The 26,999-nt window shown below is 43.6% G+C and overlaps 1 protein-coding gene across 1 annotated transcript; it reads right to left on the bottom strand.

Annotated features, from left to right (window-relative positions):
- Positions 1-9,353: 9,353 nt before the first annotated feature.
- On the bottom strand, positions 9,354-16,852 carry LOC131286242 (protein quick-to-court). Its single transcript, XM_058315175.1, has 6 exons — positions 16,248-16,852; positions 16,142-16,178; positions 11,846-12,841; positions 11,531-11,770; positions 10,172-10,261; positions 9,354-9,557 (listed from the first exon to the last, which is right to left on the bottom strand). The coding sequence occupies exons 1-6, from the start codon at positions 16,850-16,852 to the stop codon at positions 9,354-9,356; spliced, it is 2,172 nt and encodes a 723-aa protein (XP_058171158.1).
- Between the last annotated feature and the right edge of the window lie 10,147 nt (positions 16,853-26,999).

Genomic DNA, 26,999 nt, shown 5'->3' with positions numbered 1-26,999 from the left:
ACCCCGGAGGAAAGTGATACACATTCGACACATCGTTTTGCCACGGAAAAAGGGCCCGATGGGAGGGCGCGCCTTTGGAAGTTTTGTGAGACTTTCCATAACCGTACCAGCATGTTTTTGGTACCACACGACAAACTTTCTTGGTTTTCTTTGCACTGGATTGCAACTTGAGAAGCTTTGTATAAGTACCAACATTATACACTATTTATGTCAACAATTTGATCAAGTTGTAAAAGGCAAAAAGTAAACCATCAAAATACGGTAAAAATAAACAAGGGGTAAAAAATCAGCAAATCAAGCACATTTAGCTTCAGCATTTTATATTAGTTTTGATAATAATTTGCCTGCCATATTGTTTCATATGTAACTTAATTGTTGATTCATGTAATCATCCATTTATTTTTTATTTATACCTTCATTCCAATTTTTGAGGCAAGTGTATTTTCTATTATTATTACATACATATTGCCAAATCGTTTCTTACAAAATTTAAACGTGCGTGTGCGAACATATCAAACATAACATGATAAATAAACCGTGAGTGCCTTGTTTTAAAAGGCGTGAATCGATACGAAAAGAAAACAAATACCAGCAACACTATCAATTCCACTCGACCCATTGGTTTGGAGAACCGGAGCGGATTTAATTGCAACAAATGTGTATAAAATTACAAAAATAAATTCAACTAAACACACCATCAACCGTGGTAATGGTCAAATAAAATTAAAAAATACTGTGACCGATCATTTGGTATGTGCCTTTTCTTTATTTTATTGTTACTAACGCCAAATTAATCGGTCAAGTTAATCTGTTTCAAATTGCGCTTTCATTATCAGTTGGTTTATCAATGTTTCTTTCCACAAAGTCTTATAGGCAATGCCGTGCCACAAGCAAGTTGCAAGGCACTTACCCAACGATAGTGCGCGATGTTTGTTTCCTTTTCCCAATCGTCTTCTTATCATCTGGGACTTTGGGCTGCAGTATCTTATGCAAGTTGCGATAAGAATGTACGTTCCAATGACAACAACTGATGTAGATGATTGTTCCTCACATAGAAAGGGGCAAGGGAAATGTACCGAGTTCCTTGATGTCACATTAATACATTTCCGCTCGGAAAAACCATTATCGCGGCGGTGTGACTTGAAACCAATTCATATGCATCTGGAAATGCGATCAGCAATGTGTCAGTGAGTTGTGAGAAGAAACCCCTACCGGAGGGGCAAAGCCATTTCTATTGTTGACGTGGTCCATCCTAGCTAAACTTAATTCCGGTCCTACTTGATTCTATTTATTTTCGTGCCGGAAAGATTAGCCAGTCTGCCCCGCCGGCAGTGTGAAATGGGTAGAGGGAGAAAAGATCTTAAGAAGATGATCTTCCAACGCTGACGATCAAGCGCTGGAGAGGGAGGAGAGACAGTGAAATCATGTTGCTGTGAAGAGAATTGTGCCCCTCTGAAATAACTCACCCAGTTTTGGTTGGACGAGATGTGCTTCTTGATTTTTGTTTCTGCCGGTTTCTTTCGCTCTCCGCTGGCCTTGCCCCTCAGCTCTGGCTCCGCGTCAGCCGAAGTCAATGATTTGGATGATCATGCTGGTGCCTGCAAGCTTCTTCCCGCAGCCTTCAAGACCCTATGCTTCTTCACACTTGTGCGCGATTAACACGCGCGTTTTGGACCAATCCACCGCTCACAGACACACGCACACAAACACAAGGAACGCCGGCTTTCCGATGGAGATGAGGGAAGAGAAAATGCCCACCGTCTGATTGAGCACGGAAAAACATTCCTCCTCCCAAACACGGTACGGTTAGAGTGGCCATTTCACGGGTAATTTTACGTTTCGGTTTTCCCGGGTGGGGGCTGCCCTATTATCACCACACCAACACCAGTGCCGACCGCCAGACACGATCATCATCATCATCATCATCGGCACAAGCACCATCAGCATCAACTTTTGGACCACTTTCCACAAACACACGCACTCACAGCCCTCCCATTTCCATTCACCGGCTTTCCTTCGGCCTACACTCTATGACCTGTTTTGAAATCTCTTTTTTTCTACTTGTTTCATTCATGCCATTTTCCGTTTTTTTTATTATTATTTTTATTTCAGCTTGTTCACCTCCAATTCGACACGTTCCTCGCGCGTTGGAAAAAGGGAAAATTGATCTTGAACAAAGTGGTGATTGGCTTAAGAAAACTGGTCGAGCAATAAACCGACCTTGTAGGTTGTATGAATGGAAAACCCCAACGACGAATGGTTATTCAACGAGCCTTTGAAAGTCGATGGAAACGATTATCTAGTTGCCATAGAAACCGCTGTTTGATTAAACTACTTCTTCCACATCTTTTCACGCCCCCCCTCCGTGTTGTGGTTCGGAGAATGATTTGTTGGTTGGTTGATTCCTACCGGCCCTGAAGGGCATGCATGGAAAAGCACCGTGTGCATGCGTTGCATCGGAACTTGCTGCACTTTCCTCGATAGAATGGTTAACAAGCTCGTAAACTTGTCCACACAGATGCAGACTTTTGTTACGGGGAAGTGTTTTTACCCCCTCGAAGGACGGGAAAAATCTTATGGACTAGTATTTTTAATTTGTTTATACTAAATTGATCAAAGATTGCTGGAACCACGCAAATGCAAGGTAACCTTTGCTGTGTCCGTTGTCATAGACGACGGAAAATGGCACTATATACATTCGCTGGGAAACCGTACGCGACCTCCATGGAGTAAACAGACAACGTCATCAGGTTAACCACCGTCTCCCCATTCGCCGCACAACCCGATTACCGTGACCTGCTTACGGACACGGGGCTGGTTGCTGGTGACGCGAGCTGCTGCTGTTCCCTGTTGTCGACCGTGTTCCGGCATGGCCGGGTGGTCAACACGTACCGTTCGCCGTTACCCACGGAAAGCACCAGAAAGAACCGCTTTACGGCCATTCACACTGCATGTTGCTGCCACTGTACTGGTTCGTTTTCGATAAACAGGACCATACACGGAAACTGCACGCAGTCAGCAAAGGAATAGTACCGATGGAAACTATCAATATGACAACACTGAAACTATCCGCCTGACATGAAAGCAAACCACGTCGGCGAAAAGGCTTCTCGAATGACTTACGCGGCGTGAAATGTTTGTTGAATTTCTTTTCTGCGGGTGCTCTGGAACCCACGGCAGATTGAATCGCACAGACAACACGACGAAGCAACGACAGCCACAACTGAACTGACAACATTTACTCGAACTGCGATTGTAAACTGCTTGTGCCTACTGCCAAGGTATGCAAACTAGGTAGCGTTATTTCGTGCAAATTGACGTTCCACCACTTAACACGTCAAAGTCCTCAAAATTTAGATCTTTTCTCCGTAAGTTCTACGCTATTCATATGAAATAACTTATTATTAATATATATAAACAAGATTTCTTTTATTTATGAAAGAATCGGCTTTCATTTGTCTATAACATCGTAGATTCTGCAATATGGCTTGTCAAAATAAACAATTTATTACAACCTGGTATCCGCTTAGGCACCCTTGGATAAAAACGAGATTAGTGTTGGCAGAATCGGGATTTGGAAGACTTGAAGATTCAATCCCCGATATTTGAGTCCCATAAATAACTATGCCCGCTTTTTAATGGCGGCGAAGAACATCGTTTCCTTACGTTGATAGATTTGTATGATCAACAGAACTGCAAACAACGGTGAAGCTCACGTCGAAAATGTGTGGTATGTTTTTTATTGCGGAAAAGCGTGTTATCAGTTGTGATTTGATGGGGATTAAGATTAGGATAAACGATTTCCAGACCGGCTCTGAAGAGTTTATATCGTATCGCGACTGTTCGATGGATTGGGATTCGGATTCGGAGATCCGGATCTCCAAATGGATTTGAATCAAAAGATTGGAATCCCAACCGGGAATCGATTTTCCCGACACTAAACAAGATCCTTAGCGTAAAGATAAATACATTATATGTATCTTGGTGCAAGATGTATACCCAGGTGACAAAATTGACGGTTATTTTTGAAAAATGCAGTGAAATTGCCCTAAATCCCACCGATGTTTGAATGTATGGGTGCGGAATTTCGTATCGCCGTGTACATACACGGACTGATGAATGTTTTCTTCTTGAACATTTTTCTAAGCTTGCTGTGCATCAGTTTTGAGCTGTCATTGGTGTTTTCATTTGGTAATGTGACTGTGCATCGTCAGTTTCAGTTCGGCAGTGAATCAGAGCGGAGGTTAGCAGTGCAGTTCCTGAAAGGGTTAGCGGAAAAGTAAGGTTACGGCACGACCGCGTGGTCACGCCGAGCTGGAGCTCAGGTCAGAAAAATCCTAGCTGCCGCACATCTCGTTCTGTTGGAGTCAATCAAGCGGACCACGAGTTCTTGTGTCCTGACAACGGAAGGAATTATCCCTCCCGTGGCCGGCGGGTGGACATATGGCTATTATTAGCCGGTCCTAAAGGACGAGCCCCTTCATAGGAGTTCGGACAGAGTCGGTACGCCTCTGATTACGAGTAAGGGAACAAACGTTCGACTTAGCGTAGGAGGATATACCCCGACTCGCATAGCGAAAGAAGAAGAAGAAGACTGTGCATCGTGCGGACTTGTTCAGCGTAAATAAAAGATGATAATCTTTATTAATCACACATGTTTTCACGGAATAACAAGAAAAGAGGTAAGAGAAGCCTTTTTCCGGAAACATATTTAGCATCATCATCAACGTCGGTCGAATGTAGGTGTTGAATGAAAAAACGTCAACAAACCAGAGGTTTGTATCAAAACTTGTTGACACGGCGGGAGTGAATAAATCACAACCGTTGAAGGAAGTTTTGTTTAAAATGTTCCATCTCTTGAACTTCATATTCGATATAGGGTTTTTTGAGAAGTAGAACTTCGCACAACGAACTTGGTGGCTTCGGGAATTCTCTACAAACTCGCAACAAACAAGGAGAATGTGCTGATGAACGATGTGATCGCCATCGTTAGTTCGGTGCATATCTGGGTGAAATTCTGGGCACATACAATACATCAGTACGATTATCAAGGACGGTCGGAAGTACTGTCGGCGTCACGTCAGTAGATGTTGGACGTGGTACAGGAGAATTTCGCGATAGGTACGACACTTCCGCCGCAGGATACCAAAATGGTACTGGAGTCACTGTTGACAAACGTGAAGTGTTACATCCGAAAAGAGTTTAACATTGAAAAGGTTCGTAAGATTCAGGGGACAAGCTTATTCATTTTCCTATTTTTCTCGTTTTGGATTTCATTCGGGCTCACCCTTACCACCACAACGAAGCACGAGACTACGGTTGATGACACTTTGGCGCCGAGGAAGCTGATCAAGTTCATTACCGATATGCTAAACACGAAGCGAAATTCGAGCAAAAAAATGCTGTCCTGCGTTTCTACGATCCATCACTTGAGTGCCACAACCTTTAATCGGGGTTGTTTTCCTTCACGCTGCCGTTCGAGCTGGAGCCGCACGTTCTTTTGGGTTTGCGGGATCTCGTCCTTGGGTCCGACACCGAGATGGGATACGCCGGGGCACTCTGTTTGATTTATCACACCAATCTGGCCAAACTGTCACTGAAGCTTGAAAATGCGCGACGGTTGATGATCAACACTTTTACCAAACCGAAAGCTCCGCAGACGATCGCGAAACAGATTGGCTGGCAGGAGTCGATTGCTCGATTGTTGAACAAAAATCGGATGGAAAACCGCGTCCACGGAGGCGCGAGGGAGCAAAAGTAGGGTAATATTTTGATCGACATGGATGAGGTGGTCAAACGTGAAGGTGAATCGTCGGTGATCAATGGTGCTGGCGACGATCTGATGCGTACACGTACACGACGGTGGCGGTAAGCATGGACCGAAATCGTTCATGTCTGAGGAGGCAATGGTGATCAAGGAGCAGGAGGATACGGTGTAAGATGCGGTGGTGAGGCAGCGTCCACACGGCATCGTAGCGTAGCGATTTTGACACTCCATCGTAGTGTAAATGTTGGTCGAGAGGCCTTAGCCACGGCCATAAAAAATAGTTGACACTACGATGGAGTGTCAAAATCGCTACGCTACGATGCCGTGTGAACGGGCGGTGAAGAATATCACCTCTTCGATCACTTCCGTCTACTTGGTGACAAACAGGACGCGATCGGTTCGCTAACGTTCGCTAAGTCGTAAGAAAAACTCGTCGCTCAGCAGCAGCAGCGAGGAGAATGTTTCCTCTCAATAATCGGGTAGGTCGGTGATAAAAGATGTTACTTTCACAAAGCGTAGTGAAAAGTTGGATAGCAGCACTGGAAACAGTGTCGAGTCGCCGGGTGTGAAGTACGCTGAAGAAAATGACGCAGATAATCTCTTGTGCCTTGTAACGAGCAGTCTGTGGCTAGGTCAGACTGCATTAGCTTAACCATGCTCGCATCGTAGTTTGCGCTTGCATTCTCGAGATGGGTATTCAGGCTGAACTGATCGATCTTACTTGTCCTGCGGCACCGATAGAACGTAGCCCAATTGCCCTCTGGCATACGATCCAGTGGAAAAAGTGTTCTATGAAGCTACACGACGGAGTAATTTCGCTGCACTGTCATGGTAGTCCTGCAGAGCATCAGCAATGACTGGACTGAAATGTCCCACCTGCGTCTCGGTTTGCGAATAACATATTTCCACATCTCTCTCGATTCAGCCGTTTGCACTGTACCAAAAACAACATTGCGGTTCGAAGATAAACAGAGATGCGACTCTAATTTTCTCGATCAGAAGGCGGATTAAACAACATATGGATCAGCAGTATGAAAGCCAACAACACGTTTACCCAGGGCCAAGCAAGATTGTGATGAGGCAGTTTATCGATTATGGTAAGTTTACTGATTTATTTGCGTTATCGCTTCAGCACTCGATAATTTTTATTTGGAAAGTGTTATTTGCAACCGTCCAGCAGGTTTCAACAACAAATGCCGGAAGGTTTCTGCATTGCTCGTATTGACCGTTTGCTGCTTGTAGAGGCTATGATTTCGGAAGCGTTTGCTGCTTGTAGAGGCTATGATTTCGGAAACGAGACAGGACATACAAGCCAAAATAATGCTGGAAAGCCAGGGTAGGCCAATATTTCCAGTGACTGTATCGACGAGGGATGAACTTTATGCAATGATGATGCAGACGCTCTGTTCGCCGCAAGATGCAGCTAACCCTATGATACAGGACGAGCAGCAAGCTAGGAAGCAGGTTTACTCCATGGTAGCTCGATAAATGCAGTGTTTGCGATTTTGTTGCATTCGAGTTCATCGGGGAAGATTATCCTGTTTGCAAGCAAGGTAAATGTAAACAGGTAATTTTTTGTATATTTGTACTTTTCTATATTTACCTTTTCGTATTTTTCGTTTCATGACTACGAATTGCAACTAGACGGTTTTTGGAACACGCAAAGAAACTATTCCAGAAAAACTGCTGAGATTGTTAAAATAAATCCTCTGTTTGAATTCGAATTTATATTTTGTTTTGATTTGATGGCTTTGAGCTGTCAGTTCCGGAGTTGGGTTGGAAGGGTTCAATTTATAATAGTAAGGATCGGATCAGTGCACCCACGGTGGGTTCATTTTTCACGCACACACTTGCAATTTTGGCTTAATAAGTCTGCTATTAATCTTCTATGCAGCCCCTTTCTAAGCCTGGCGAAAATTATCTAAATCGTGTTTTCTGTCACTTGGGTAGTGCTGCTCGAAATCTGACAGCCTCGATAGTTTTAGATCTACGCACAACTCGAAAAAGTCGTTAGAAACTCCCAGGACACACAAATCTGGTGATAAAAACTATTTATGGAGTATGTAAAACAGTTTAAAGATTCCTATTCAAAGTTTTCTTTCATAAAGAATTCCTGATAAATTTTCGACTAGCGTGCACGGTTCCATTTGTCGTATACTTACTGTTTTATTTTTTTGCATTCGGTAAATCGGGAGAATCAATATTCTTGTAATACCCCTTTGCGCAACAATAATGTGTTTTTCGTTTATTTTTCACATGTGTTATAAGAATATCTCGAATGGTAGTCGGTTGTTTTATTAGAATACTCGTATATTTATCTATCAATCTTTGCACGCTTTCCCTCTCGAAGCTCGCACGGAACAGCTTTGCATATTTTTTCCCTAACTTTCCTGTTACGATCGCTTCTATTTACCACAACGAAGCACGCAATATTCTGCTCGGTATGCACGTTCAGAGGCACTATTGCACGTCGCACGGTTTGTCTATTCGAAGCGAATATTCAGTCCCGGTAAACTCGGTTTTTTTCTTCTAACCTTTCTGTTAAAGCACCACTAGCCCGAGCATTGATTGCCGTGTCAACGACCTAACCGTTTATCCCCATTAGAGGCCATTTATCTTGTACATTTAAAAAATAGCTCATCTTGATGCGCAAAGTAAACAGTAAATAATGTCCTTTTATCCTGTAACCATTTAACAACACCCTCGGCCACCTCATAAGCCTAGGAGAACCATCTTCACTGGGATAGATTGTATTTGGTGATAGCTACGTTACTTATCTAATGCATTGAAAGCTGCTTCAGTTGGACGTACGCATTATTTAATGTTTATCATCAAGCGGCTAAGTTTAGAGCTTTTTTCTGTTTAGCGGTTTGGTGTAAGACTGTCTATTCATTTTCATCTTTGTCTATTCCTTTTAAAGCAGCACAAGCATGGATGGTAGGTTGTTTTGTTTCCCTCTTTGCCATAAGGGGAACAGTAAAGTAATAACATTCGGAATATGTATCTCAAGCTTAAAAGGGACCAACTCAAATATTTAGATACATTTTTTTTCTTGTGAATTATTGCTAAAGTAGGAAAAGATAAAATCTATCGGCTCGAACCGATTCAGACATGATACCGCTAACATTTACAAATAAATAATAAGCCACCAGGGAAGGAACTGGACGAAACTCATAAGCTCATAAACTTCAAATGGTTCACAAGCACGGGAAGAAGTAACCGAAACGATAGCATCACATTTTTTACCAAATTCGGCATAATTTTCGTAAGTACCAGGGATGAAGATTGTTTCTAAATAGTCTATTCATCTAATTATAACTGATCTGTAGTTGTATTCACTATCGCATTCCCTTACTCGTAGGCCCTTTCGTTGTTTATCCCGGTCTCTCAGTTCACATCGAGCATTATGTTTCGTTTAAATTCATTCAACATTTTCATAGAACGTTAAAATCTTATCTACAAGTGTATCCGTGTTGTTTCTACTAGCTTGTGTGTAAGTGGATAAAACATATATTAATGCTTTACCTATTTTTCTTCTAGGGGTTTTCCTATTATTAATAGCAAGTGTTTTACTCCAGTGACCTCTCTACTTGTACGCTCGTGCCTTGTCGATATTCGAACGCTCCGCGTCGGAGAAACCAAGAATACTTTCGATCGCATTCAGGTGTCCCTGGGAGTTTTCCTTGTCCGTCAGGAAGTAGTAGATCGCACTCTTCAGAAACTGCAGCGTCACTTCCGGATCGACCTTATTTTTCGTTTGCTGTGCGTCAATCAAACGCTTGTACATGGTCTATAAATGGGAAGAAAAATAAGTATTAAAGTTAATTAAATTATATTCTGTGAATAAAATGTAAAAATATAGTATTTTTACGAAATAAAAATATAAAGCGAAAGAATAACGTAAGCATCACAATATTAGAATAATAGAGTAGTTAGGCGAAAATGTGCATTGCATAAATTGTGTAAAGAAAGAACTAGAATAGTAATAATAAGAATACTATACTGAACATGCAACGGATATAAAATATTGGCTTAGTTACTTCACAAGAACAACATGAACGAACGGAAACACTTTCTTGGCCCATGCATTTTGTTTAAGCTATGCGTTGGTTTTGAATCATCGATCACTCCCGAAGTATTCAAGATCTCAACAATATAAATTAAAATATGTATATAAAACATTCAAAAATTTAGAAAGATAAACGTTACGGTAAGTGTACAGAACGTCTAGTTGAGTGAAGAAGTTAAGAATATCGAAAAGAAAAACGTTAAGCAAAATATTGAATAGAAAAATCTCAGCGGTAGGAAAATCAAAAACAAAAAACCAAAATGGCGCTAATGTTCAGCATGAATGTTATTTACTGATTTTGCTAATTTTTTTTGTTTTGTAATCTTTTTACAAACCTTACGGGCACCGAGAAGCCAGAGTGAGATCGCTTCTTTTGCGCTCAGTAAAACCTGCGTACCGCCGTTTTCTTGCTGATAGTTCGTATCCTGCGAGAGAAGTGGATCGACAGATGGGAACATGGGGGGAAGGGAGAGAAGTGAGTTATGATAAGTGATTTTGAACAGTTCAACATATAGAGAGAACGCGAGCAATAGCAATAATAGAAATATGCAAAGTCCGAATTGATTCAATGATTTTTCTATAAGTATATCAAGATGCTAACAAGATTGAAATAAGGGATTTGGATTTTGTTGGCCGTTGCATTAATTTTAGATTGCCTTTTTATCGGTTGTGTTGGTACTTCGAAAAGGGTGTAATGAAGAAATGAGGTATGGAGCTTAGGAAGAGAGTGGGGAAGGTAGGCAAACAGCAAGAAGCAAACAGTGCAACAGTGATTCGGTGCCATTCCAGCTTGAACTGATCGCGTTTCCACCGTTAAAAATAACAGACAGGGTATTTTCGATCGGGATAAACAGTGATCATTTATCCTTAGTGAGATTAGAACTTTAATATTTGAACAATAGTTTTTCAAAATCATTTTTTCATACAAAAATCAATGCTCAAAAAGAGAGTATCAACCTCGCTTTCATTGTTCCAACAACATTTTTTGTAGAAATAAATCTACAAATCACCCCAGGGAAAACACAAAGAAGTATCATGAGTATAAGGACGTTAGTTTCTACATCCTTGAATATGGTATACATTTCCCAAATTCAGAATTTGACCTATTAAATTCGATAAAGATAAAAAAAATTGGTCCACGATACGCCAACATTCGTGTTCTCCATTAAAATAAACCGTAAGATAACAGTACGTATCAAAATAAACATCAAGACCCATTGTGGGATGGCACACAAACATCCTTTCACTTTCCTTGTTCGATATCGTATAGCTGGTTCGAAAGGAATCTCTGGCGCAATACCATCTATTGGTTAACGACAAACAGTAGCACACAACACAGCCACAACGAATGGGTGCGTATTGTTTCGTTTTCTTGTTGTACGTTGGTGGAACACATACACACCGATGTGGTACACGCATACACACACACAACACAAGACAACCAAAGCAGCCACCATAGCCGAGTCGCAGCCGAGCATCGTAAACGAAGAAGAGGCAAGGCAGACATCGCCCATATTCCGTGCGCTGGTTTACTCTCACACGCTGTACAGTTAGACGGTCTCAATTTTCCATCCGAATCTACGGTAATTATATTGATCTGTTCCACGAGGCCTCTACCATTCACAGCTGGAGGAGGAATCACCCTGTAGTTCCCTGATGGGGAAACGACGGTTTTCGCCAGCTAAAGCGCTCACCTTAATGTTTTCCAGTTCGTCCTGCGTGACCTGAAGCTGCTGCATCAGTTCCGGGACCGAGACACGGCTTGGGGAAGCACGGGCCATGTCGATGACTCGATCCGCCTGCTCCTGCCGTTCCGCCTCCTGGCCTTTGGTGTACATGTGCAGATACATCTTGTTCGCCTTGTCCTCCTGCTCGGCCAGCTGCGCCTGCAGAGTTTCCAACTGTTTTTCGAGCTCTCGGATGCGTTCCTTCGCCTGCGGTTGAGAATTTAAGGACAGTGTGTTAGGGGGGATTTGTGTCCTATGAGCTTCTTAAAGCCACCATAATACCTGCTCGTAGTCCGGCACCAGATCACAGTAGCGCGTGTTGGACTCGGCTAGCTTCTGGAGCAACACCTCGAACCGGTCGTTGTTGGAAGTGCGCAACTGCTGTTCATCCGTCTGGTGCTGCTTGATCAGCTCCTCGATGCGCTCCTCGTACAGCGCAATCAGGCGCTTCTTCTCCGCGTCCATGTCCTCGTCGCTGCCACACGCACGGTCCTGCGTGTGCACGTACGAGTCCTTCGAGTGTATCGACGACGTCGTAATGTCCTCGAAGTGGCCCGAGTCGGCGAACGAGCTCTGCATCTCCGACGTCGACAGCTTGTCGATGAACTGCACCTGGTGGATGCCGGCCTGCATGTGATGGCTGTGGTGGTGCCTCGGGCTCGCCTTCACCACACCCTCGTCGATCTGATCAACGATCGGCGAAATGTCCTGACTCGAGCTGGGCGTATTCACGTCATTCGTCGTGTTCTCCCGCACCGTCACCGCATCGCTCGAGTTGCTACGCTCCTCCGGCGAACTGAGCGATGCCTTGAACAGTCGCAACTCAACCACCTCCTTCGTGAGCCGCAGAATTTCGCTGTCCCGTTGCTCCAGGTCGCAGCGTGCTTGCGACAGGAGCTCCTTCAACCGACGGATCTGCCGCTGGGCACGCTGCGTTGGCGTCAGATAGTCGCCCCCAGTTTGCCCTGCATGGCTCGAGCAGTGCACAACGTACTTCATCTTGCGGCCACTGAACGTGGTTCCGTTGCGGGCCACGTATGGATGATCGCACGACATACCACTCGCCACCGAGCTGTAGCTGTGCAGCGAGTCTAGATCGTCATCCAGATAGCTGTTGACTGGCGACTCCGGCGAGACGGGCGGAGTCTTCGGGCTCAGTCCTCCTACTACTCCACCGGTGCGTTGCAATCCGACTCCGGGTCCTCCGTTGGGCGTAAGCGGTGTTCTAGGCGTTCTTTGACTACTGCTACTGTGTCCAGAGTTGGTAAGATTCAAAGACTGTGCAGGAAAGAATCAACAAAAAGTACATTACTATAGGGCCTTTAAACAGCGAGTCAAGAAAGATCTTAGTAGCCACATTATTACCATCATTGTCACCACTTATTTCCATAATCTGAATAACTCGACCAATCTCAGAAGGTTTGCGCAAGTATTTCTAAGACTTCGCAACACCACAAATATCGTCGAGTCTGCAGTGACCAACACCGTACCCCTAGCGGGTACCAACCCAAGCCTTGCTTTGGTACTTCAGTTAGAAACTTCCACTCCAGTGGGAAGTTTAACGAGTACCGCCTCACTTCGATATTATAACCTCACAGATTAACTAGTCGACAAGAGGAAGACTAGGTATTCCGTCGACTGCTATGATACAGATTTGTACTAACTCAGCCTCAACCGAAACGCGTTCGATTGACGCACGGTTCGCAAACTGCAAACCACCACTGGCTGTTCCGTAAGTTTCACTTCGACTGATACTGCAGCTGAAGAGATTCGCTCGAGCAGCTGAGGCCTAACCGACCACCCGAATCGTGTTTGTAGTTCGCGGCAAAAAAAAACGACCACTACCTAAAACATACAGCACACCTTACGCGTTTCCGATCAGTAACCGTGGATTACAAAACTCGTTCAAATCAGAAAACACACACAATCCGGAGACTTGCGGGTGTCTTCATGGCGATTGCGATCTAACTTCCGAAAAGACACCCACCACTACCGGGGACAGCGGGGCTCACTGTAGACGCAGGCCGCGAAGTTATACGCGGTTTTAAACCTCCTATTAACCGCCACAATAACAAGTCCGAGGCTCACGGCGCGATACAGTTCAGCTCACGTTCACAGTTCGCTGGCGCTTAGAGGAGCAGTTGCAGTAGTAGCCTTGTGTGTTGTCCGACAAACGGCACACCACCGCAAAACGCCACGCCAACTTGGCTGGTTTGGAAGAAACGAGGTTTCGGTCTTCGTTTCGCGCGGTTGTTGAGTTGGTATGGTTGCTACTTTTCAGCACGTTCGTTTGAAGGAAACTTGGAAACGGTCACTTTTGAGGTATAGCCACAGCAGCATGGTGCTTCAACACTTCTGCATGGTCATTGAAGAATATATTTTTCCCCATTAGAGAACGTTCCATCAAAGCCTCGCCACCAGTCATACGGAACAAACGACTTGCGAAATTCTTGATTTTGGGATCCAATTCCCAAGAAAACCTGGGCGATATTCGTTTGGCGACTCAACACAGTTTGGCAAGATTCCTTCTATCTGATCCTAGGTGGCTTAGCACTTTAAACACCGATACAACTCGACGCAGGCGTACAAATACCGAGACGCCTAAAGACTTCCGTCCGATCGGTCGGAATGTCCGACGGAGAATGGCCGCGGTTGTGGGACCTGATAAGCACCTGCAGCCGTTGGCGCAGATATTTCGAATGGCCAGCACCGTTTGTTCGGCGCAATGAGCCACATCTTTGCTTTGTTTTACGTAGCCATCGATTTTCTTGCACTCCCAGTGGTAAAAGAAAAGCAAAAGTTTTCGTTCGCTGTCGTTTTTTTGTTTTTCTTGAGGGGCGTTGTTTGTTGATGAGGATGATAGATAATGATGACCATGATAATGGTATCTTTTTCTTTTCCCACCCCCCAAAAGGCTATTTCCCCACAATCGGCGAAGGAATCCCGCCCACGAGCGCATGCCTCTCTATTACGGACAACATCTTGCTTTGTGAATTTCTATGTGGTTTCTTCTTTTTCTTCTTGAACAGTCTCCACTTTCCAACCGATCACACCGTGAGACTCATCTTCAAATATCAAACATCCAAACAACGATCAAATAGTGCTGAAGAGATAGAAAGAGAGGGAGAGAGGCGTGGGGCGCAGTTTTAATACCTTCTGTAGCTCCATCCTTCTCGTGCACCTCAAAGGAGAACGATTTTAAGTTGGCCCCGTCTAGCAGGGGGAGCATCTCCCATAACCATGTTGTATATGTTAAATGTAGATCAGCTGATCATGTTATGCAGAAAAACCAGTCCACCGCTAGCCGCAAGGTGCCCGAACGCGCAAACGAGTACAGTGGAGTACATGGCGATAACGATAAGACAACAGAAACCTCATCATGGCACGATCCATCGATCATGCTGGGATCAGCTGAATCAGCGCCCAGTAGCGCAGCGGGATGATTTACGATTATCGATGATTAGCGATGCGCCCAGCTTCACGGTCCGTGAAATTAAACACACTCTCCGGCGCTGCGAGGCATGCCGCAAGCCTTACATATTTCCCGTGCCAACGATCATTAATGGCAAGAGAAAACTGTTTATCATTGACGGTGGCGCTTGGGGATCAATTGTTTCAGATTGTTTCGCAAACGCTTAGGCGAAGGTAAATTTCAGCACTTATTATTATATATTAACAGGTGATGGGCCTGAACCTAATTGCCTCAGTCCGATGGTAACATCTCCAGTCAAAAATACTCAAAATGGGACCAAAAACCCAGAGCCGGAGAATGAATGTTTCATGAATGATGAGTAGTTCGATGTCAAAGGATATACTGCAGCGGTCTGCAGTAACAGACTCCCTTGCCAACCAATAGTAAACGCTACTCTGCATGGTAATTTGCATACAGTTTACCGACCAGTAAGTAACGAAAGACATGCGAAGCAAACACATTTCATACCTCGTTATTTGGAGAGCAATACTAGCTAAGTTTAGCATAGAGTTAGCTGCATGTACTAGTATATTTCAGTTAGAAAGGGATAGTGGTAAAAGTGAAACAGTGTAGAAAGCTAAATACCTTCCCTTCGTAAAACCAATCGCACCAAACCATTCCTTTCGAAAAGAGAAGGATTTGATTGGAGAATGTGAACATCTTGAAAATTAAACACTCCCAAGCCTTCCAGCTCGCTGCCGACATCGTCGATTCACCATCACCGCGGAACGATCTGCCTCGTTTGGTATGAATCGATCGTAGTAGCCTAAAATTTCTCCAGAATTTTTGACAGCTTTGTGCAACTTAGTTGATTTGTATGCAATTCCATAGTTTGTTGTCACTTCAAAGATTCCTTCACAGTTTAACGGTGTAGTTTTTCAAAGGTCTCCCTGGATTGTGTGCTCTTGTAAATTTCAGTACACTTTAACCGAATGTTACCACTAGGGACGCATATAACGTTCTGAAAACAAAAATACACTTTGAAACCTATCAACACGACCGCTGTGAAACATTGCGCCACATCTAGGTCACCCCTGGCGAAGGCAAGGACCCTTAGAAGAATTACGTAACGCCGCAGTACGGACGTAGGACACACGGGAACTTACCATTCCACGCTCATGCTTCTGGCTCAGGTTTGTTAGGCTGGTTTTCCGTAAGGCTCCACCGTGGGCGCAGCACACCTGAATCCCGGGCGGTTGTTGATGTTGATACTGTTGCTGCTTCTGGTGCTGGGATGGCGTGCCTCCTTTCGCTTTACACGGCACTGGGGACAGACAGTTGGCGCACGAACCCTCACTGTGTCCACCGTGCACTAGCACTCCGTTCGGAAGCGCACCGCCGGTGGTGCCATCCTTTCCGGTGCTCGACTGGACGGCGAATGAATCTACCTCGTCGATGACGTTCTCCGTGGCAGGATTCGCATTCGCCATTGGTGAACGTTGCTGCGATGGCTGCTGCTGCTGCTGCTGATGGTGGTTGTGCTGATGGCCGTGGGGAATCGATTTGCTGCCGATGTTGTTGGCACTACCGCCAGCACCGTGCGGCGACGAGGCGGCCGACGGTTTTGTCTTTACACCCGAACTTTGCATGACCAGATTGCTCGGATGGTTGACCAGCTGCTGCTGCTGGTGCTGCTGCTCGCAATCGCAGCACTCCGTTCGATAATGTTGGTAGTCATGGAAGCTCCGGCTGGTGCGCATACGCAATGAGTACGACCGGCGGAATGGCTGCGGCGAGAGCATTGGGATCCTGGTCGTTTCACTCTCGCCAGGATACGCACGGCGCTGCTCGAGCGGTGTCGCCGGTTTCGAAGACATGGTTTATCCTTTTTCTGGTGCTTCCCGCGCGTGCAACGCGCTCTGACATCCGGGCGTTACTACTAACCGAGCACGAGCGTTACTAGCGTTACGTTAACGGTCGACGAAGCACGTGCTACCATCCAACGTGCTAGTCTGCTATGTTGTAGCTAATGACGATGCTCCCGATGATGGTGTTGCGGATGATGCGAACAAAAAACAGAACTAAACTAAAAAAACCACCCCTCGCTATGGAATGTCCACCTGCAATAGAAAAAAATGAAACAAGATAGAAAAAGAACATTAACATGAGGGCAATACACGCCTTTGCCGGTTTAGAAAGTGCCGTTGTAAAACGATCAATTGGCGCCAAGGAATCGGCTCGGAAAAGGCAACCCCAGCGTAGTGAATGGTGACGGGAAAACGCCTTCAGTACCCCAGGCCGTGTTTTTCATCACACCAAGGTGGAGCGCAAAGTGAACGATGTGTGAATTGCTACCGACACGAATCCGAAGTAAAGATTTATGGCCGCCGGTTCGACTGCAAAGAACAAAATTGCCGCATCCCGCACATTTGGAAAACCTCCCACAGTTTGCTTTCCGGTAGCCATCAATGCCGTTCAAAAGGTGTGCCAATATCGGCCGTAACAAAATTAAGAGAAAAAAAAAGTCCAAACTCTTTATCGCCATTGCTCGTTCCTTTATCGTCGCGTTTATCAAATCACTAATTGTGTGATTTCTAGCTTTGGCCAAAGCGTTGTGTAATGTGGTATGAAATCCGGGAAAACATATGCCCACCCCATACGTACACATTTACGTTTTTTTTTTATCGTTCAGTGTGCCACCACTTTTCCAAACACTTTTCTACAATTTCCTCCCCTCGAGGGGGCGATTTTGTCTTTTGATGTTTTGCGCTGGATGTTGTTATTGTTGTCGTGTACAACTTTTCGCTGGCCACACACCACCAAATGTGGTGCTGCTTTCGAATTGATTAAACTTTCAAGGTTGAAAGTGACCCCGGGACCCCGAGCCGGTACTGTTTACCTTGTACAACAATTCGGTTTTCGAAAAAAAGAGAGAGTGTAGAAGTGCAGGTCCAAAAATAATAGAAATAGACGAAGAATTGCGGTAACAAAACGATGTCACAAACAGAGCGCACGAAACTTCGAAAAACAACTCCTTCCCATGGCGGTGCCAGGGGACAACTATCGGTTTGAAACCAGGTTCGTCATAACAATCGTTACATATTTCATTGCAGTCTGGTGTGAGTTTTATTAAGGCATATAAAACAGTTGTTAGGATTAGTTTGTCCCATGGGAAGGTACTAGTAGACTTGCGTGTATTAACTTTGGCAGTACAAGAATATCTACGACATTCATGACCTTTGAGATGATTTGAAATGACCCCTAGTCACGCACATCCTCCCTGAACCTCTGGAAGCGTTCGCTTATGTATTATTCATTGAACATCATTCACCAATTATAATTGGCCCGAGTAAAACGCGCACCAAGTATGTAATTAGCAATAAATCATTATTGATTTTCATAAACTGAAGCAATGTTCTTTGATACTGATAACTATTTCAATTGTTTTTTCCCAAACCAAACGACACTATTCAATTGTTGAAAGGCCGTCGAGACAAACTGACGTAGAAGGACCGAGTTTCAAATTTCCATTAAATAAGAAAATTTTAATTGATAAAAAAGTATTCCAATGCGCGATGGTAACAACTTGCCCATCCATGTGCATAATTTTGTGCGGGGGTTTTTCATTTTGTTTTTTTTCCTTCTTTACACACATTAACGGCATCTTTGGGGTAGGGTTTTGTGTTTTTTCTCCTTTTATCTGCTACTTTCTCATTTTCTTTTTGATGAAATGATACCAGTTCGAAGATGTATTCCAATGTTGCGCTGTAAATTATGCTAATTTTCTACTTTGGTTTGTTTTGTTTCATAAACATACCGAATCAGCTCATTTCATGATTAACGGTACTGTTTGTTAGTTCTTTAGTTAAATAAAACGCTAGCTTTAGCTTGAACGCTAAAAACTCGGTATTACCGAAGCAATAAATGAAATATTTATAAGACCACAGCATGCTGTGATCACAAAGATCTTACACCACATTGTAGTCAATCAAAATGATAATTATGTAAATGATTCATCATGCGATGACGCACAAGGTACGAAAGAAACTGTACTTCCTCAGGCCTAACGATCACCAATCAACTTAAATAAAATAACTTAAAACACAACTCCAAAAACCACACACACACCCACCAGCAAAAGCTCTCAGCTCAGTCGGCAGGTCGTTCACCTTGCTCACGGGGTTTGGTTTTCCGTGTTCACTTTTACTGTATTGCGCTGGCTGGAAAAGTGTGAGGAAAATCCGTTAAAAATACATGACCGCACACAACGCATTCCCACAACCCACGATGTCTCTGTGATCATACGGATCCGGTGTGTTATTTTGTCTGTGTTTTTCGTTTTTCACCGGAAAGCAGAGGGAAAAGCCAAAGATTGCCAAACCAACAGCTAACCCAAAACAATCGGAAATCGACACAGTTACTCTACTGCTCCAGTTGAGCGCTGGTCGCCGAATTTAGTTACAGTTGGGACAGAAAAGTGGAATGGGGAATTTTTCTGGGTTATGCGTGTTTTTTCTGCATCAAGCTGAGAAATTTCACCAAACATACACATATTTTAGGACACTGAAATGTAAACAAACCAATAACTTACAAGAGCAGAATATCTGGGGAAGAGACTTTATGTAAAGTTACATATAATGTACAGTCCGTGCCCTTTTTTCCTTTTCAAAACAAGAGAGAACTGCAGCTTAATCAGAAGAACCAGTTTCGTAATTTAATTAATTTGGATTGTAATACCTTTTAATTGGACAAATGTCCGTACCTCACAGTCCTTAATCAACAGACTGACTGACGGTTCGAACCATGGAGCAACTCCTTACCGCGAGATCATTATCTAATGGAAGAGATTTAATCTTCTCCTGGCATCATAAATTTTAACGTCGACCAGACCCTGTTGACGAATTTCTTTCTCTATTTCCTTTCTCGATGCGTTACGCAATCAATCAAACGGACTGACTGGGCTGGGAAAGAAAGCATGTGGAAAATGGCGCAGAAATAAATCTGCCCCACCTTTTGGGGAAGGAGAACCATTGTTATGGCTTTTTTTGCAACTGGTGAAATTCAGTTTCAAAGGATTTCTGTTTGTAAAAATTTCGATTCGAAAAACTGTTTTACAGCACCAGCTCAATATTTTTAAATGAAAGTTCAGTAAGCATTAGTTTTCAGCAAAGCGCGTTATCATCATCAATTAGTAACGCTCATGAATTTTATAATGGCTAACTATTTAAATATTTGACCACTAGCATACTTTAAACTCGAAGAAAAGTGAAATGAAAAGCATATGATGTTTAAGAAATTGTGCGAATGTAAAAAAAGATAAACGTTAATAAAAAGTTACTTGTTTCAGAGCAGAAAAGCGCATCTCAATTTTTAAAGTATAAATTACCCAGCTTATTAAAGTTTACTGGATATTTCCGCATGCATCTACAGCTTGGAAAAGTAATTGTTCTTCTTATTTTCGCTCGGCACCACCAATCGAATGCCGGCAAACATCAAAACCCAACCGGCGCGAATGCATGCCACGGATGGGTTGCTCCATCGCGGCTGGTGCCAATGTAATGACGCCTTTGGCCGTTTATTTTTAACCTCAACATCTTAGCCGGCCGAATGGAAGAAAAACTAGCTTCAAAAGCTAATGTACAATGCTCGTCACTGCCGGGCAAGTGCACGACGGTGCAGTGTACGGAAGAAAGCAGGTATGAAATGGCCATATCTTACGCTGAACCTGACGAATTGTGCACGGTGCACAATGCATCCAGCACTGTGCTGGCTGGGATGCGGAGGTGCACACTCGTGGCGTTACATAAATTGGGTGATTTTGTACCGTGCTCTCAATTCAGCTGTCGGCAAAGTGGAAACTTTCGAGAAGCATACGTACATCGACGTCGACGAAATGCAAACACCTTCTGTATTTTGGTGGCTGACGGAAATGCATGTTTCATGCAGGTTATGCAACGTAGAAAATGACAAAAAAAACCCCTGGAGGTAAGGGTTGGAATTCTGCCAAACCAGCCGCTTGTTTGCTCGAACGATGAACGGGTTGCGGTCGTTGCAGGTGCTGGTAAATTCTTATAAATTCTGCTTCAATAGACCCAACGTTGAGCCTGAAAAAGGCTAAATCATGATATATGTTCATCAGGCTCTCAAACGTTCTGATTTGCTAGCATTTGGCGAGGAGTAAGGAGTCCCTGGCCCCAGGTCGATACTTTATGCCGTTTTTGTGCCGTATAGGTATGCAGCAAACTTTCGTGGACTAAATTGGAATACAGTCACGTGACTTAAAATGTTTAACATTGTTAACGTTTTTTTTCATTGAAACGAAACTTTAGAATGCAGTGCATTCAATATTTGTGTGGGCAAGGGATTTCAACTATATTGAGTTAGTTTTAAGGGTTGATATATTGTATTTTTATTCGCCAATCAATGTCTCCCAGGGGCAGATTCAAATTGAACTAAGAACTTCATCAACCACCGATCATCGAACATTAAAATTTTTATAACCTCTTATGTTTTCATATCCGACATATAATTAGATACAATTAACGTTAAATCTAAAAAGAAAACTCCCAGACGCATGGAACCGCCTCCATAAACGACCTGAAAATTCCTCCCATCCATTTACCTTCTCCTACCGAAAAATTCTACCATCAATTTCCTTCCTAACGGTGTAATAGTACTCTTAACGAAAGATAGGGCATTTAATTGTACTGACCCAAAACAACAAGAAAATTGAAGGGTTCGAGGAACACAAATATCAAGAAGTTGGTATTTGAAAAGATGAACCATGGAACCAAGCTGTTGATTAGTAAAACCTATTACCGAAACAGTGGAGGAAATTTACGGATTATGGCAACGAACAGGCAATGTTAATGACGTAGAGCAATTATTCTGAAGGTACTTTATCTTCGAGAACAATTAAAAAATAATCAGCCATATGATTGACTGCATCGCTCAAAACTGAATTGCATCACGAAGGGGTTTTATTCCAGCTTCTGTTTAATCCCCATTATACTTTTCAGAGGTCATAAAACTTTCAACATATTTGCCAGAGGTCATAATAATTGGACAAATGAAACAAATACTAAGTCAAGGAACAAAATTAAATAGAAGATTGTCTAGTCAGAGTGGTAATGTTTTTTTATGATTGAAACGTTGATAATATGATTAAATAATTGAAAATTAAGAATTTTCAATGAGTTTTTTTTCACTTTCTTAGAGTTCTCAGTTGTCATCTAAATCCTAACATAGACTATAAATAAACCCCATTATTTGCCTTGGTTGTAATTTCATATTTAAAAAATCTAGAAGGAAGCTACAATGAACATAAATTTTTAAAGAAAATTTACTATATAACATCTTCCCAAGTGGGCTTGGCTAACGGACCGTTCTTTAACGACCCCTGTATGATAAAATCTACCGATCTGATAGAACAATCATCTTCGACTACCAAAACAGAAACCACCAATCATTAATGCCCCATCAAATGAACTGCTGGACTGTGAGCACGAAGTCTGGGAAACTCTGTTAATCTCCCGTTGAAAACTGGACGAGGGAAATCATTCCATTCCAACAACCTTCACGGGCTTCGCACGGGGGTAAACCGACGGAACACGCATCGCGTTGGCTTTTAAGGTATCGGGTGAAAATCTCACCCTGCGCCACGAGTTATCTCTTTTCTTCCCCCTCAACGTCGGTCGAAGTTGGTACAAATCGAAGGAAAATTCTCTCTTCACGGTAGTGGAGCTTTCGAAATGGGGTCGGCACCGATTTTTGTTTCCATTTGTAGGCCACCCCGCCAAGCGCTCAAGGCGCGGGCCACAATTAGCCACCGTTTGGAGCAAAATGTTTAGCGCGCGGTTTTTCTTCTCCTTCTCTCGTCTCTCTACCGGATTGCTTTTTGTTTTTCTCGTTTCCAATGCAACCTTGGCGAAGGCCTGGGCCTGCTCGCTCGACCGCGCGGAAAATGCACATCGCGAGGTTTTTCCTTCACCAAGCTGCGCGCTGCTCCTTCGGTGGTTTTCGATCCGGGGCGGCCATAAAATGGTTTTCAATGGAACTTGAGGTGCGGAATGCGGGTTGAATTAATCGAAGTTTTTTTTTCTTCATTTGTTGCCCTCTTGGCAAATCGCGACCGCGCAATGGAGTTGTCATGAGAAAATGCAATAGGCGCCAGGAATGAATGGATAATGTAAGGAGGGAAGACTGAGAGGTTGCTAATTTGCCGGCGCATAACACTTTCGACGGATTAAATTGCGGCCGGTGATTGTTTTGTGACAGTTCAATTACGCATGCTTTCGACGTGATTTGTTAAATCGTTGATGAAAGAGCTGCGATCAGTGTTAGTTAAATCCTGCTTGTATTAAACAGCTACCCAAAGACTTTGGGTATTTGACGTAAATAATCTGCTCAAACACAATCTGGCAATTGTACAATTTTCATAAGAGATCAGGGTCAAGCAAAAATAACATAACTAAATAATGAGCTCAGTTTACATACATCCAATGCACTGCATGTATGTTTTAGAGCAGTTTGTTTCAGGACCTAAAGTTACATCACACTTACATTTTCGGGATAGTCAGTATACTATCAGAGCATTATTTTCACCTAAGGAATTGGTCAAAGTTTAATCAGTTTCAGTTAACGTTGAATAAAAACTCTGGTTTAAGCCTCCGGAAAATCTCATAATCATCACCATTCACAAAGAAACGAGAGTTATTTCGATGCAAGTTGTTTACTTTTGATTACAATTTTTAGAATAATTTTTCATTTTTGATTTTAATGAAACCATTAGAAAACAAATATGCAAAAGGACATTAGTAGTACTGGGTAAATTTCCAATGTTGATAAACCTGTCACTACTTAACCTTTAGCGTTTAAATATATATACGACGATTCTCTATTTATATATATATTTCCAAGACTAATTATATGCTTTTTATTTCTATTGTGTGTGTTTTTAATCGACGGTAGATACCCGTTTGTTTAAAAATTGTCTTTATAATTTTTCAGTATTTAGCAATTGAAAATTGAAGCACCAAAAACAAGTTGCCCTGAGCGAATCAGACCAAAGCGTGCTAGCATGTAGCCTGGTTAAAGAAAGAAATTGAAGTCAAAAAGATACTTGCGAAAAATGTAAAACTAAATGCCCTGTAACCAATTTATGTAATCATTCAGTCCTTCAAAGCCTCATTTGTTTGTCTCGTAAGAGAAGCAAATTTATTTTTACCGTCACGTAAAGCTATTCTGTCTCCAACCGGACTTGTAATGGCTATAATAACCGTACCCTAATAGTCTTAAATATTTCTACTTCTCTCAATTGGCTTGACACCCGACCCTTGGGCATCAACATGGAGGCTATTTTCGATCGTTCCCCAGTTGGTTGCTTGTGAATCCACCGAATGACCCAACGGCAGCCTGGAAGGCAATTTGTGCAGCTCAAGTTCAAACATTACGCAACCATTTCCGTTTCCCATCGGGCACCTTCGCACAACGAACGTTCAGGCGTCCCCGCATTTAAAGGATATCACTCTCGGTGTTGGCGCCATCAACCTCATTGCATTACGTAAGCGAGCTGTAATGTTTACACTGTTCCAGTTTTTCTATGGCACGTATAGCTTTTCCCCCTCTCAGTTTTTCCTTCCACCTTGGCTAAACTGTGATGCCCAAACAGAAGACATTCCTTCACATAACATACCAGGCGGCTCTCTTCAGTAAACACACCATAGTAAAGTATACACAACTGCCAAAATATGATAGTAATTTACTTTTTCAGCAGGAAAAACCTACCTCCGAGCTAGTTCCTTGCACGTGCCGTTTTACGAAAAGCAGCTGCTCAACATAAACACACACAAACAAGTAGGAGTTTTATCATCCCAAGCGCACGATTAGCGTCTTCTTCTGGGCGGAAGCTGACGAAAAACACACAACCACGTCGCACGGAGGCATCTTACGCGCGATTTTCCTGGCCATGGTAACCGTTTCCATGGCTACCACCGTCGTTTTGGGGGGATCTATTCTTTTCTGCTTTGCGCTGACATGCCGCACGGTAGAGGAAAATTAAAGCACTTCTCACTGTTGCACGGGAAAAGCGCAAGGAAGAGCGGAAAAAGAAACCGAACAACAGTTTTCAAAAGCTTGCCGTTGGAAGATAGTTGTTTCTTTTCTTTTCGGATGGCTGTGGTCCAGTTTTCTAGTTGTGGTATGGTCGCAACTAATTACGGTGTTTCTTCGGATTGTTAAGACTAACTAACGTTAGGCGACTGAAACAACCGGACTGGGGGAAAACTTTGCCGATGGAAATTATGCTCGCGGAAAACGCACTACGCACACTGCTGCCTGTTTTCGCGTGCTAGGAAGAACCCGATTCGTTGAGGTGTTACGTAATTTGTACCATTTTATTCTTTTCTTTTTCTTTTGCTAAGATTGCTTCGTAACAATCCGTAGCGCTTGACGTCACAAAACTACAATTTATCACTCCGGAAAAACACGATTCATGACACACGGAAATGGGGACGCACTTCTTCCGAGCACTAAGAACTAGAAGCTGACAATGTCTAGTCTGGTGGAAGAGCAACGGTGTCGAAACTGACAGGCCACCATCCGCCAACGAAAGCACGGCATCGACTACGATGGTGAACTTGGCGATGGAACATGGATCGCTCTCAAACAGCGAGTCCCTCCACCCCCGGGCAGCAATTGCTTTTCCCCTCTCGACCGCACCGAGGAAAAACCACACACACACGGAGCCTGAACACCACGCTGCTCGCGGTCGGAGCACTGTCGAACTACTGACCGAGCAACGGGGACGAACGGCACGACGGAGCCTGAATGACTGCGCGAGCCTTCGAGTGCGCTGGAACATCCGCCCCGCCAAAAACCGCCACAAGAACCACAAGCCCGCGTTTGGCCCAACGAGCGTCCAAAAACCGAACACGAGAAGCAGGAAAAAAACCGTAACAAACGGTTCCACCACAACCAGTCAGCCCTGCCCCACCGGGCCCATCATCCGACTTGGGGAAAAAATAAATAAATATGTTTTTGCCGAAAGTCCGTCCATGCTGTTGACCCACCGCGTGACGTGTAGATGTATGCTGCTGTTTCGTTCGTTCATGATCCCGGCTGCACTCGTTTCTGTGCGCATGAAGTCACGCAATTGCACACGAACACTGGGCGGCAAATACATTGACGCCAACTCCATCTTGGAGTGGTGTCGTCGTGAACGCAAGAAGCTAGTAGAGCGTGGCTGGATGCCGGGCGCTGGTCCGAAAGAGTGCTTTTTTCCATACAACCCCTCGACGGTAGCATAAAATTGTGTGACAGAGATTGTGGAAGTGCGAGCAGAACCCATTTTGAGGCAATAGAAACCAACAAACTAAAAACAAAAAACAAACAGCCAAAGAAAAGGTAGCTCAAAGGCCTACAAAACCGTAGCAGAATGGGAGCATAGAAAAAGGTTTTAAACTACATACCTCAAGAAGACAAGAAGCGAGAGATCAGAACAGAGTACAGAACAGAGGAAGCAAAAGAAATCCACCTCCACTCAGAAAGTGAACGTCTTGAAGAAAAATTTGAAGGTACCCGACCACGCTGTCTCTCCGCTTTGACGAAACCGTTGCAAAACAGTTCGATTGCACGTGAAAAGTCATTTTCATTGCTGCAGGTTGTTTCCGTTCCAAAAGACCTTCCTAGTCTAACGGACACATGAAGAACATCAGTAAAATAAAATAAACGAAAAACCAAATCCACCACCGAAACGTGTGCAGAAAGTCCCACAAGACACAAAGAACTGGCTGGCCCTCGTGGTGGCCGGATTTAATCGAAAGGTTGACAAAGAATTCCCACAAATCAATGGAGGAAACCTTGTGCTAGCTCGCTTCGGAGCGTGGGTTTCGAGGATCCTTTTGTGGAAACGCTTACGTCAGGTGAATGGTATGGTGAAAGTAGACGACATGTCCTTGAAGTGCAGAAAGACACGAGACTATAGTCTCGAGCGATATGTAATCCCTCGAGCACATGCAAGCGAGG

This window comes from Anopheles ziemanni, chromosome 2 (genome assembly GCF_943734765.1).
Source record: "Anopheles ziemanni chromosome 2, idAnoZiCoDA_A2_x.2, whole genome shotgun sequence".
Classification (NCBI taxonomy): Eukaryota; Metazoa; Arthropoda; class Insecta; order Diptera; family Culicidae; genus Anopheles; species Anopheles ziemanni.
This window is presented reverse-complemented; position numbering and strand designations above follow the sequence as displayed.

What these genes read in the sequence shown, in the direction of transcription:
- LOC131286242 (XM_058315175.1), bottom strand. Translation starts at nt 16,852, where the DNA reads ATGTCTTCGAAACCGGCGACACCGCTCGAGCAGCGCCGTGCGTATCCT. An exon ending in TGGTGCCGGACTACGAGCAG is followed by an intron (nt 11,771 to 11,845) that starts GTATTATGGTGG and finishes TCTCAACCGCAG; the next exon opens with GCGAAGGAACGCATCCGAGA. An exon ending in ACGAACTGGAAAACATTAAG is followed by an intron (nt 10,262 to 11,530) that starts GTGAGCGCTTTA and finishes CTTCTCTCGCAG; the next exon opens with GATACGAACTATCAGCAAGA.